The sequence below is a fragment of the Corvus kubaryi genome, unplaced genomic scaffold (assembly GCF_017639235.1).
Source record: "Corvus kubaryi isolate FWS band 111438036 unplaced genomic scaffold, C.kubaryi_AGA036_p1.0 37334, whole genome shotgun sequence".
Lineage (NCBI taxonomy): Eukaryota > Metazoa > Chordata > Aves > Passeriformes > Corvidae > Corvus > Corvus kubaryi.
The window spans coordinates 22,160,051-22,174,373 of record NW_024581108.1 but is presented as its reverse complement, the minus strand read 5'-3'; the positions used below and the strand labels follow the sequence as shown (position 1 = coordinate 22,174,373).

The window sequence follows — 14,323 nt, the reverse complement described above, 5'->3', positions numbered from 1 at the left end:
TAGTTTGATTTTTAGAAGAATATTTTTTGTCTATAAAAGCCTCAACTTGTTTATTCCAGATAAGTGTGAAGTGAAGTAAGCTAAAGTCGTTGGCATTTTCTCTCCTCTGCTGCTTGCTGGGTTTTTTTTCCTATTTAAAAAAAAATAAATAGAACAGCTTATAGCTGGGGAAAGTGTGCTAGAAATGACCTTCAGCTTCCATGAAAACAAATTTCATGGAGGATTAGCTAATGCAGGGGTTGGAAGTGGGAGCACATTTGAAATGCTCTCTGGGTAGCATAAAGAGATGTGGTACCTTGAAAAAAGGGAGGAAGACAGAAGTAAGGAGGGGACTGTTCCTGGAAGGTCTTTGAGTTTTCCTAGAAAAGTGGTGAATTGTCCACAAGCAGATCTGTGGCTCCTGGGAGAGTCATGAAACCAACCAAAGCTGCTCTTTGTTTCCACAGGGAATTGTTGCTGCGGCTCGATCGAAAGGAGAACATAAACAAAAAGTCTTCTTAACAGTTTCCTTTGGGGGAATCAAAATCTTTGATGAAAAGACAGGGGTAAGTAAAGTGATCATGGGGTGAGACAGAATTCAGTCTTTCCCTGGTTCCTTTAGAAGCATTTCCTGGCTGGGCCAGTGGAATCTCACTGGTGCAAACACACAGGAAGCATCTCAGAGATTTGGTAAAGGGTTATCATCTGTCAGAGCAAGCCATTGCATCACTTGTACCGTGTAGCTTGTGTGTTGTCAGTGGTAGAAAAATTGTATTTTGTATGGAGTGGGAGGTAAAAGAAAATTTGTGTTTGGCTGTGTGAAGCTGCCAAGCAACAACTTCCTCAGTAGCATCTGGTTAAGGGAGTTGCAGAGACTTTCATGCCTTACACAGTTTCTGCCACAGCAATACCATGTTTGATTTTTTAAATTGCTCTAAAAGAAGAAACCTAAGCAAAACATTACACTACTTAGATATAAAGCAACAACACACAAACTGTTTTAGTCATAATTAAGAAGATTTTTACAGCAGTTTAAGCTCTGCCTCGAATTTTAAAAAGCTCTTGATTTAATCTTTTGGAAGATTAACTATTTAACACGGTGCCAGAAATAAAACCCTACTGATGGTAGATGAAATTATCTTTGCCAGTTAATTTATATTATTAGAAAATCAATGTCATTGAGCTCACTGATACATAATGCAAGTAGTTAGTAATGAAATGCTCATTTGGGATGTGTTGTGTAAAATATCCAGGCAAAAGCTGTGTTTCAGAGGGCATTGCTGGGGTTACAGAAAACAGGAAATGTCCGAATTAGGGCTGTCAGTGCAAATTGCACTCCAGCCACAGCTGCTGTCCTAAGATTAAGCCTTTTCTTGGGGAAATAAAAAAGAGGGAAGAGAAAGACTATTCTTTTTGTACTTGTCTCTGAGTGTGTCTCAACCACTGGAATGCTTTGCACAGTATAAAGAGGGAAAAGGGGACATGTTTTGGGAACAAAGATGTGCTTTATTCCAGCTGCCTCTCCTGCAGCTTCCTGCACACTCTCCTGTCTGCAGCAGGCGAGGTGGGGACATGAGAACAGTCTCCCTCATTTCATAGCTCTGACATCCCATACTCTAAATCTGACATAACTATATCATCCTTATAGTAAACCTGTCACTCACCCACTGAGGCTTAGAATGAAAGCCTTAAATCCACCTTGCAGATGTCTGCCCCTGAGCTGCTGGAGTGATGGACAGGACTGTTGAGTTGTCCTTCTTGGAACAGGGCTGTGACAGAGGGATGTGGGGAGCTTTCCACATCGGTTTTTACGTCTTGTTTTGGAAACAGGAGAGTCGTGCTCCCCATGCCGAGGGTTTGGAGCAGAGGAGCATGAAATCCTCTGCCAGGTCTTCAAAGCCATCATCCCTTGGGCTTTTTTCCCAGCTCAGGTCTCTCCTTGTCCCAGAGTTTCACACCCTTGTCCCATTCATTCTTAGTCTTTCTCACCCAGCCTGTCTCTGCTTTGCCATCTTACAGGTGTCCTCTCATTCCCATTCCTGCTGGAAAATCCCACAAGCTGACAAAACTAGAGATGGTACAGTTGTTCAGCCCGGGTTTTTGGATGGGAAGAGACTATAAAGGGCTGTAAAAAGATTGTGTTTCACTCACACAGATCTTCTGATTTCCATGTTAAACTTCAGAGTTTATAAAGTTTGGAGTTTGGTGTTTTGTGCAAGAGGGAAAAAAGCAGCCCTAAATGGGGAAGAGCCTGGATAATCTTGCATTTGCTTTTTTCTCCTTTAACAACCCTCCCTGTTCCCCACAGTGTTTTCTCCCTTGGTTGTATTTCCATGATTTTGGAGTTCTCAAAAGGGTATTTTAGGAAGATTATTTGTCTCTCCAGTGTGTCCTTTCTTAACTTCTGCCGTTGTCTATTGCTGTCACGTCTGCCCCAGTGCCAGTCCGACGTGATAGAAAAGAATAAAAATATTCAGAAAAAAAAGTGGGCTTCTTCATGTTGAGTATCTTGTAGGCTGCCATTGGATTTTAATTTATCACAATAAAAAATCAATTTGTAGCTCAAAACTAGCAAATTTTTTTTTAAATTGGCAGTGTCATAGCTGACTTCATACAGATGATTTAGGGGAATTGCTCCATAATTCGTTACAGATGAAGGGCTCTGGTTGGGTTACTACTGAAAATGATAAGCAGGTTTTTTTCCTCCCTGTACTTTTATAGCTCTCCTTAATATGTTCCATTCATCAAAAAGTATTGATTTTAATAATGGTATTATTCCAGCCATCAGGAATTCTGCCCTTTGACTAAATTTATCCATGAAGGAGATTGAGTTGAAGGTGGAATATCATTTGGAAAGAACATATCTCACCAAGAAAAATGCAAGAAGGATTTGCTGCGAGTTTGCACTGAGATGCAGTACAGTGTGGTTCATCTACTGCACTGTAATAGAAATAATAACAATCCTTTCTTACATTCCATCATTCCATGCCAGGGATTAAACTAAATGGGTCCCTTCATACCACTTTCCAAGTACTTGTCAGTGTATTTAGAACATGATAGCAAAAAATTGTATTTAATGTGACTAACAGGATGTTCTCCTGTGGTGTGTATGCCAAAAATTGTCATTACACATAAGGTTTGACCCTGTTAATCTTATAAATGCACCTTTTTTTTCTGCTGTCAGATGTTTTCCATCCATCCATCCCATTTGCTTTCTCCAGATTATGTTTGCTAAATATGTACCTTACCTGAAGGATGTACATTTTGGTTTGTTTTATACTGAAAAAAAACCCTACCATAATTATTGCTGAACCCAGACTTTCTCTACCCAATGCCACTTGAGAGACTTCTTGCTGCATCTGATATGAAAATATTTTCTTACCATTTATTCTTCATATCCCATCTTGGTTAGACCTCAATGCTGCAATATATTCTTAATTAATAATATTTGTGGGAATTCTGTTACATTTTCAAAAGCACAATCTGCAGATGGCACAAAATACAAATAATTGCATTGTGTTGTTTAATATTCTGCCTTTTGGGGTGGAACCTAGTGGTTGGTGATTTCCTAAGACAGCAACAAAAGGCATAACTGTGCTTATAGAAGGAAATGGGGATTTTGTGAAGGCCCATCATTGTTGGATAGCTGTTTCTCAGGGTTTTGTTAATCACACACATCAGGCCATCTCCCTGTGATAGCTCAGTGATGCTTCATTAGACGTGCGTGACTAATCTGGGCTCTGTAAAGAGCCTGTAATTGTCTCATTGTTTATTTATGTGACCATAAATCTCTGTTTACTGTAGGTTCCTTTCCAAAAATGTATTTGAAACTAATAATTAAATCCTCTGAAATGCTTGGGAAAGTATTTCCTTCCACCTCCATGCAGTGAGGTGGGCTTTTAAACTCTTGTTGTCTCTAATTGCAAAATCCTGTCGACTTCAATGGCAAGCCCCTACACTGTGAAAAAGAAATGAGATAAAAGCAGGAAATTAATATTTGGCTTTAAGCAAAGAATTATATCTGTTAAAGTAAAATTTTGTATCAGCTCGTGGATGTGTAAATTGCCAGAATATGCTGTAAAATACAGCTCTCTCTGAGCTATTGTTACAGCTAAATTATTTATCTGGATTCCTCCACTGGCCAACAAGCAGGGTAAATCAGTGTCAGTATCTTATGGGAAATAACCTAAACAGATGGATTGTAACCCAGCTGATGAAGATGACAGTCATCACAACAATTTCTTTCCTATTTTGTAGCACCCTGAAAGTGAGTTTCATTTGCATTGTCTATTCTCTTTCAGAGATGTTGACCCCTATCTTTATTGAAATAAAGCTCTTGGGCCCAGTCTGTGGGATTGTAACATTTCTAGGAATACTCTGGTGGAGTTTCAGTATTTATTGCAGGGAAGCATTGCAGTGTGTTACTCGTATTTTATGAATTTGATCTGTAGCCATTTTCTTCAGGCTGTCAGTGTGAAACCCAGGGAGCGAAACCGTGTGTATAAATACATATATTTCATGTTGGCTATCTGTTCTTGTTATCTATCAGTTACTCAAAGCTTCATTATCTTAGCTGAGGATTTTAGTTTCGTTTAGTTTAGTTTATATCTTTGAGGGTTTACCTGCCTGAAATGGTGTTGCTCAGTGCCCTATTCCATATAAGGGGGACCAGACCTCTCCTGTAGCATTCCATTAAAAAAAAATTAATTTTTCTCCCCATGCTGGCCACAGAACTGGTGATTGTGCTTCTTCTTTAAGTCTTAATGACATCCAAATAAATAATACATGTGGTGGGTGGTTATCATCCTGTTGTCCTCAGGTTGTTCTCTTTAACTGAGATCATGTTAAGGCTCTGAAATGTTCCAACCAATGTTTTGGATGCCATCATTTTGCCCATCTTCCTGAACTTTTAAGCTCTCTTGACCTTACAGTGCACACAGATTCCTCAAGCTGTTGCTACAGCGCATTTTCCAGCATGTTCTGAGGCTTTATCAGGTTTGTGCTGATAACCCCTGGATTTGCTGCTCTTCCCCGTTCAGTGTGAGTGATGGTGTTAACTATGCTGATAGATTGCTAACAGGACAGCTAAACTTGGCTGAAAGAAAATTTTAGCAAGATAAAAATTCTCGCTGTTGGCAGAAGAGGCCTCATTTAAAATGTACCAAAGGTACTTCTTGACTTTGCTGGAAATCTGTTGGTTCTGGCATCCCTGACCAGAAATCGAGGTACCATCATGGATCTGCAGTTATTCCTTGAAGCACATGTGCTGGAGCAGATGAAATGTCAAACTGTCAAAGTCTCTATCACTGAGTGTCTCTGAGTCCTTAAAAATAGAAATAAAAGAAAGAATTAATTTCTTCTGCTCTCTGCTCGTTCTGCAGCAAGCAGGAGAGATGGGGCGAGGAGTTCACTGAGTTTTGTGTTTGCCAGGGGGTGGGATTGGCCAGGAGACTGCTGGTGGTCCTTGCCTGGGGCTGCCACAGGTGGGTTTTGTCACCTTCATGTCTTTAAAACTTCCCAGAGTTCCTGCTGGCCTCTTCCTGGCTGATCTGAGGTGCAGCCCTCTGTGAGCATCTTACCTGATCAGCTGATTCCACACAGAGTCCTCCACCTGCTCTCCATGACTCTTGTCTCTGGATTTTACCTGTTTTCCTAGATCCTCTCCTGCAGTTTTTGTCTGGAATTTCCTGTGTGCTGTCTGTCCTTGGTCTCTTCATTTTTTCCCTGCTGTGCTTTTTGCCAGAATTATTTCATTTGCAAACATAAATTGGGTTATTGTGTCAAACCAAGTGATGCCAGCTCTGTCCTCTGTTCCAGTGTTGATCTGTTTCTCCAGCCCTCTCCTTGCATGTTTAGCCAACAGCTGAAGCTCAGTGTGGCTAAAACCAGGCCTTTTAATCCTGACTCCCAGAGGTCTCTCTCTGACCTCCTTTTCAGAGAGCTGAGCAAAATACCAGCATCATCTATTACTCAGCCCTGTAAATTCAGCCTTTTTGGCCTGTTGTTTTTTTTTATGGCCACACCCAGGGTAACTCCAGATCTTGCAGAATTCTTCTCACCTACTCTGAAATACAGCATTTACTCTCACACTGAGAGTTTAAGCCCAGTCCTGCCTCTCTGCATCTCGTGTCTCAATTGTTATCCTTTGCTTCGTCCTTGACAAATTTGACTTTTATTTTTGAAATCCATCGTGACTGCCAGGATTGCTGCCTCAGCTAATTCTTTTGATCATGTCACACTTCCCTTTGCATTCCTGGGCTGAATCTGCCTTCTCTCTTTTATCAGCCCATTGCTGAATTGTTTTTTTTCCAGGCTCTTCATGGCTGCCTTTATTCTTCATCAGCTTTCGAGGAGTCAGTCTATACTACCAACTTTCACCATTCATTTATTCAGTTTTCATAATAAATTACTTCAGGCCCCTTCCCACCCTGCCCACCATCTTTTGGACAAATCCATGCAGTACCTCCTTAATTTTTCTTTAAAACACTCCCATGCTACAAACTTGTTTTAAACCTGATGATGCTGAGGAGCTACTGCATTCCTGCATCCTGGAGATGTCCAAGGGCCATCTGGCCTTTAGCTCTCAAAGGCTGGAATTTAAATGTAAACTCACTGGGATTACCTTTTAATTCTTTCTTTATTTTTTAGATCAGTATTATCTTTTTATAGGAACTTCTTTTGTAAGAAATGCTTGGTCTTGGACCATGCTGAGGACTTCTAAGGACTGCAGTGTGAAAAATATTACGTAATAACAATAAAGAGCAGCAACTGTAAAACAGCAAAGTCAAATTTTGCACATAGAGTTGAAAATGGTGACATTTGGGGGCCTTCCTTTGTGCATTGTCCACAGCTTCTGCCTGCAAAAGTTCCCTCTGGCTGACTGGGAGTCATGCCCTGCTCCTTGACACTCTCCATCTTTCTGCTTGTAAATATGAACAGTAAAACATGGCATTTACTGTTCTACACACAATAAATGTGTCTAATTAGAATATGGCAGAGGAGAGGACTTAAAAATCTGCATATGATTCTTACAAGGTATTTATAGACTCTGGTACTTCAGAAGGGAAACAATAACACATTTCATGGGCATGTGACAACTAGCAAAATGTAAATGTCAGGAGAACCTACTTCCTTAATTACATCCCTTATTGACTATTGTAATTCATTCATTATTGGCCTTCCAAACTGGGCCCTGGGCAGTTTGGATGGTTCACAATGCTCCACAGGGATTTTTAATAGCCACAAGCTCATGGAGTTCTGTTCTTTAAATGCCCAGTTTGCTGTATGAGGGTTGTAAAAGCCTTAGGTATTATGGCAGTTTTGTTACTGTGGAAAAAAGAACACAAAAGGCAGAATTTGGGTGTGATTTTGGATATTAGGAAGTCTTGAGGATCTCAAGGTTTGATTTGAACCTTGTGTCATCCCTCTCAACACTTGGCATGCAGAGGAAGGCTGAAATTTCTCTTCCTCTCATCTGGAAAAGGGAAAAGTTCTAATCTAGAGCTGAGTCCAGCCTGTTTGTAGTCCAGGGTATGCAGAAACTGCCTTGTGAGAATTCTGACCCTAATGGGCGTGAAGATAAACTAAAGCTATTCCAGACATATTATCCAAACTGAAATAATTTGTGCCATTTTGTGTTAGTTGTTTTGCTTTATTTTTTCAGTGGGAAAAGGGTAAAAAGTTGATTGCTTTCAAAAAGGCAGAAAATGAGATTTTATGAGTTTAGTGATGGTCTCTTTTGGCCTCCTGTTGTTTAATCCAAGCACCCCAGGATGGATTTAAGAAAGGGAAGTGCTGCTTACATTCGTTCTGCATTAAGGTATGGAGAATTTCACTATTATATAGTTACAACAGTGATATGTAATAGTTCCAAACAGTAAATATTAGGAATATTGATGGATTCCCAGTTACCATTTGGCTTCCATTGCATATGGGGGTGGGTATCTGTCTACAGAGCTGTCGTAGTAAAAGTTACTATGCCAACATTTCCAATTCTGTCTAATTTGTTTGATGTGGTTAACCAGAATTTGGGGTGAATTTTGCTAAGAAGTTGGAAGTCAGTATATTTGTTATTATGGATCCTGTTATATAGTGGAGCTAAACAGCATCTGTCCCCTATTGTCCCATGGCAGAAAACTCAAAAGTATGGAGTTATATGGGGATTTATTTTGCCTATAGTCACTACCCTTTTGTGATCCAGATAAATAAATGTCCAGCAGAGCCACATTCCTTTTTCTCCAGCTGCAATTTTGTCTTACAAGAAGAGCACCCAAAATACAGAGTTGCATGCAAGTTCCTGGTATTTTTAAGCCAGGTTAATGCATCACACAGCAGAAGAAAATTTCAGGCCCATTCTCAGCACACCTGGAATTACAATGGCTGGATTTCAGACTGCTTGGGAAAGGATTTAGCAAGAGAAGTGCTGACATAATAATAGCACAGGCAGCTGAGATGCTCTGAAACCTCCCTGGAGAGCAGTGGGGGACATTCAGCAGGTGCCAGAACAGAAAGTTACATCCTGCTTTGAAATCCACTCTTTTTTTCTTGGAAATGGCTGGGAAGCATTACACCCCAGGAGTGCTGGTGATTTCCCTTTCTATTCAGAGCATTTTTATCTGGTAGGCTGCTCTGCAATTTTGTGCTTGCCCTGGTAGGAGCAATAGCACTGTCCCTGCTCCCGAGTTCCTGTGCTGCCTTGTGGGCTCTCCTGTTGCTGGGGTCAGGTGAAAGAGGGGCAGATGTCCTTCACTGTCGGGGTAATGAGAGAGGGAAACTACAGGAAGGATTACTTTTAAATTTATGTGGATTTGGCAGGATGATGGTAATAGATACTTATTGGAAATAAGGACAGTGGGTGATGTTCTGCCTTCTGGAACACATTTGTGTTTGCAGGGAAGTCAGCAAGAGCGTGGTTCAATCTGAGAGTTCATGAGGATGAATAAACACCTTTCTTTTCCTCCTAGTTTGTGTAATGGAAGGAGAAGAAGAGGGAAGGCCACTGTCACTGGGTGCTCTCATTGTCAGCACTTACCAAACACAAATACCTGCTTTCATCCCTCTCTTTTAGTTGAATAAGTCATAAATTTCACATACCAGTGTATCTTTGCTTAGTACAAAAACAACTGTTCATCAAAGTTGTCTTCCCAAATGAGCTCCCTGTACTCCTGACCTTTCTGGTGGATGCTCTGTGTGCCCAGCATGTGGTTGCCCATGTGGCAGGGGAGCCCAGGGGCTGGAACAGCATCTCCTGTGGTACTCCCAGCAGCCAGTGGCAATCGTGGAATTACAGCAGTGCCTCTTGTGTCCCTACATTGTAGCGTCCTGCCTATCTCTGCTGTTAGTACTTTATAATCCTTTGTGGTTCCCATCCCAATTCCACGTCATTGTACTCCCAGTGAAACAGGCAGCAGCATTCCTGCTGGCTTTAAAGGCAGCACTATGAATAGGTGAGGCAGAGCACTAATTAGTTTGAGTGCCTTGACATTTAAAGCAAGTAAGAAGTCTGGGTATCTAAAAATATTGCATATGGCTCCCAGCCCTGGCTCTGCATAGCTCAAAGTACTTTTTTTTTTCCTTTTAGATAGTCAAAATATGGATTTGAATCCAATTTTTGGATTATGTCCTTGCTTTTAAAAAGGCTGAGTTGGTTTGTGAAAGGTTTTATATGCAGCCTTCTGCGATCTTTAATTAGCCAAATGCTTTCCTGTGAGTGATACAGGAATTTGGAGGTATTTTAAAGTGTAAGGCACGTGTGAGTGTAACCTGTGCATGCATAAGGCTCAGTGCTGAGCAGTGCTGGGATTGGAGTCATGGGTAAGTTCAGGTTTGAGGAGGAGAAGACAGCATGTCTGTGTGCAGGAGCTGCAAAGGGAGTAGAATGAAAGGAATAAGTAGGAAACAAGCCAGCATCCACAGCTGTGAAGGGCTTTGCTGCCTGCATTTCGGTGGAAGGTGAGGGCAGCACTGCCAGGGAGCTTTTCTGAAAGGCAGACCTTGTGTGTGACACCCATGGCCAGGACAGCAAAGCAAGGCAGGGAGAGAGAAAAGCCAACAGAGTTGATCTGTGCTCTCAGCTGGGCCCAGGTCTGCATGCAGAGCGTTAATCAAAGTTTGCTTTTGGAGATTTCAATTAACAGCAGAAGACTAAAACTAAACATTCATCCTGCTTTCCATGAAAATGAGCAGGGAAGAAACAACTCTGAGCATTAAAATGTGCAAATGGGAGCTGTAGGATCTCTTTTGGAAGGTGCCAGGGCAGAGCTTAAAAGCAGTCTCCTCTGCCTGAGTTGAAATGTAGAACTCTTGGAACACGATGTGCCAAGCACCCTCCTAGGGCAGCTTCAGGGATTCCTACCTTGGGATAACACAAGGGGAAAAGAAAAAGAAAATAGAGCAAAAAAACCTACCTGCAAGTTCTTTGTTCTGCTTTAGAGTCTCTCTGAGGTTTGCCTTTTACATTTTATTTTATTCTTATCTTAGGGTTCAAATACTGCACACACACTTGTCACATTGCTATGGATGGTTTATAGCCGAGGTGAAGTGTCTGTTGTGGGACCTGAACAAATGAAGGATTTATTGATGAATGATCCCATTTATGGGATTGTCTGAAGCTTGTTTATACGTGCAGTTGTAACTTGGAGGAAAAGCTTTCCTCTCTTTTTACTATAGGAAGACTGAAAACAAAATGTTCTGGTCTTTATGACCAGGATTGGTCGTTCATGATGCTGTTTCTGAATTGCAAAGCTCATCACTCCAGAGTCATCTTTTGCTGATGTGCAGCAAAAGATCCAAGTGCAGCAACTCCATTGTCAGCCACTGCAACCAGTCTGTCATTGTGGAACACAGGGTTTCTTGCTTCTATGCCTTGGTTAATTTCTGATTGTGAAATCACTTCTGTATTTGAAAAATACCAAAATTGTGTCATGTGAAGTTCTCAACTGTTTTGCATCATTTTCAGTCTGCTCATGAGCACAACATACTGGTTATACACAGTTTGTGAATTCACAGAATCCTTTTCTGCTCTTGTTCTTCCCTGTACATGTGCTTTCTCTCAGCCCCCTTTCAAATCTTGCTGAATTAGGGAGAGTATCTGGGAGATAGATAGATAAATATAAAATGAATCCCTCTTGTCCTTTTCCCCCTTTTCCACTAAAGTTTGGTACATTGTGCAAGTAGATTTATGGTCCAAGGAAGTTTCTGTTTGATGACTATCCAGTGCAACTTAAATTTGAGTATGGTTTTTGTGATCTTTCCAAGCTCTGCTTTATAGGCCTTGCATGAGAAATCGAGAGAATCAGCGGCTGCCTCTCGCTGAGGAGTTTTTCACATCACAGGCTACAAGAAGAGGGTGGCTGGTAATGCTTGCTGAATCTGAAGCAGTTAAGATGTGAGACAGTTAAAGCCAAAAAAATTACCTCCAAATCCCCTAGGAGTTGTATGAGGGAATTTCTTGTGCTGTTCATGTAAATCAAAGGCATTTGAGGAGGGCGAGGAATACCGGTGTAAAGGAACAAAAGAATCTTGTAAAAAGTAAGGGCTGCTCAAAAGACATTCACAAGCTGTGAAGATGAACACAGCAAAAATACAGAGGGGTTCAGTGATACTATTGCAAACTGTCCCATTCCTGCATATTGTGCTCCCTCAAATTCAAGATTTAATCAGTGAGTCTTACAGTCTTATCAGGAAAAAATACAAGGCATGGTCAAAGGTGCTGCACTTGAGCTGTGTGCAAGCTTTGGCTTGAGAGTAGAGGGCAATATTGGCATATTTATGGCCAGTTTGATCCGCTGAGCATTTTGCAGAGGGTGGTGAGGTGGGAGCTCGGAGGGAGTGCACTCAGATGTGTTAGAGCCCTGGGAATCCCACAGTGGCCACTGGGCAGCTGCCATCCCAAAGAATGTAGTAATAACTTCCAGGCAAGTGCTGTTGCTTGTACAGCACACTGAAACTGTGAAATTGCAACATGAAACCATGTGTTGCAGGCTATAGATGCTCCTTGCAGTTGGAATTTGGGGCATGGTGCACTGCTGAGCTGATTAGGGCCATTGGCTTCGGTATCAAGGGTCAGATTTGCTGCTTCTTGGTATTGCTGTGCAAATCCTTTGCTTTAACCATCTGATAGAACAATGGCTGTGTCAGATGCAGAACAGTAAGAAAATAGTACAAGACTCATGGGATGCCCAGCATCTCAGCTTCAGTGTAGCACATCTGTCTTTCCAAAGCTCTCTGAAAATGGTTCCTTGGCCTTTAGGATTTTCTTTGCCCTGGAACAAAATTTGCAAGTGCATATTTAAAATACAACTTGGGCTTAATAGTAACTGGAGAAGGGTTTTGGGTTTAACTAGCTACTTTCACTCCTGATTTGATAAAAAATTGAAAAGCTTTTGAAAAGAAGATGGGAAATTGGCCATATGTGCATTCCAGTTTTGTTTTGCCCCCTTCCAAATTCATATATCTAATAAATGGATCTTCTGCATGAGCAACTTAGCATTTGCTTCCAAAGACAATGACCAATAACTAAATTCATATCTGGTCTTTGTCGGACATTATTACAAATTATGAGAGCTGGACAGAAGTTTATTACCTTAGTGCTGTTCCCTTTCACAAATTAGGTTCTTGGAGCATCCAGCCAGCTCAATATCAGAGATCCATTCATCACAATTAGGCTGCTGTGCTGGCAGAGCCACGTCCTGCTGCCTTAATTGACTCTGGGTGTCTGAGGTGGGGACAGGGCCACACCAGCTAGAGCATCACTGGGTGTGTTTGGCACAGAGGCACCCACAAGGGCACTCGCCTTTGCTCTCTTGAGAATTTTCCCCTCTTGCTCCCCAGGTGAGATAAAGGCAGCAGCAGGATGCTTTTCTCATCAAGCAAAGGGAACGGTGAGGATTAATTTGGGTTTTAGCTGTGGCCCAAGTACCCGTTTAAGCTCTTTTCCTGAGTTCAACCAAACAGGCTCTTGCCTGGGGTACTCCTGTGAAGTGCTTGCCTTTATTTAGGATGGAGTGTACAGGTAGGGCTTAGTGTAGCCCTCAACTCGAGCAGGTGCTTATCCTCACACAGGATCTTGCTCTCTGACTCTGCTTCCTCCTGGCTCAGCTGCACGTTGCCGTGTAAGCTCAGGAAGTCACATAATCTGCTTTTTTTGCTTCAGTCTCCTCGGCTGCAGGAAGAGAATGGCTCTTACGAGTTTGTTATTGTTATTGTTATTAAAAGGAAATTAAATTTACACTTCTCTGGGTGCTGTGCTGTGTCACAGCCAGACGGCTGCCCCCCTGGAGGGACTGAGTCTGCAAGAGCTGGGGCTAAATCTGTTTTGATTCTTCTCTTTATCACACAATATTTCATGTGGCCCTTTGTGCTACACAGACCAAGCTTTGATCTGCATATAATCTCGAAGTGAGCTTTTTGTGCCAAGTGTTTTTATTGTAGAGCTTGTGCACTGAGATGCCTTTTAGTAGCTGGCACTTGGAGAAGTCTTTCTTCAGGTTATTGTCTGCAAAATCAGTGTGTGTGGAGGAAGCACAGGGATTAGACAGATTTATTTTCTTCTCATTGTGAAGCCACGCTTACAGGCTGCCCTCTGAGAGGTCCCTTCAGGCTTGGGGAACACTCCAGAGGTTACATTTTCCTTTTCTGCTCCTGTTCTTGGGGTGGGGTTTTTTTGGAGAAGGAAAGTCCATAATCTATTGCTCAGCCTACATTCCATGCGTGCCTTTGGCTCAAGCAGATTCAGCAGTGGACTTTTCATTTTCAGTCTCCTTCAGGGGGAGGGTTCAGCCCCCACTCCGTGGTTTTATGTTCAGTTCATACTCTTTTATGACCAAAACTGATTGTCTTGGCCAGTGCTGGGAGATGCCTCCCAGTACTGAAATCTCCATAAATGCAAGAGGTTTCCAGTGAGTTTTGCTTTTCAGGTTTTCATATGTGACATTTCTTTGGAAAGCTGAATTGGAATGATGCTTTCTTCCAAAACTCCTTGCTCTTCTTGTAGGAGTTCAGTATTTTGATAATTGCTGCGCTTAAATTCTACAGCTCTCTTCCTGTACTAGATCAAACCTGATAAAATGTTCCACATGTTGCAGTAAATGTTTATATAACAGATATTTTTGGGGGGCTATCAAGTGTTTCCTCACACTAAGCACTATCACATTTAAGGAAGATTACTGTGATCTGTCACATATTGTTTGTTCCGTCCTCTTTCCATGGACGTGACTGAAGCGTTCATCACAGTAGGGGAGGACTGTCAGATTGGAAATAAGATATTTCTCAGTCACCCTGTGCTGTGTCCAGTAGTAATTTGCAGGGAGTTTGAAGTTGTTGGCAGCTGTAGCTCTGAAATAAC

The 14,323-nt window shown here is 41.8% G+C and overlaps 1 protein-coding gene across 13 annotated transcripts in view; it reads left to right on the top strand.

Moving 5' to 3' along the window:
• DAB1 (DAB adaptor protein 1) overlaps positions 1-14,323 on the top strand; it is a 417,412-nt gene that overhangs the window by 361,291 nt on the left and 41,798 nt on the right. For all 13 annotated transcript variants that reach the window (XM_042030795.1, XM_042030797.1, XM_042030804.1 and 10 more), the window contains one exon: positions 447-545. In XM_042030795.1, coding sequence (XP_041886729.1) covers positions 447-545 — 99 coding nt within the window. The remainder of the gene's footprint in view (positions 1-446; positions 546-14,323) is intronic.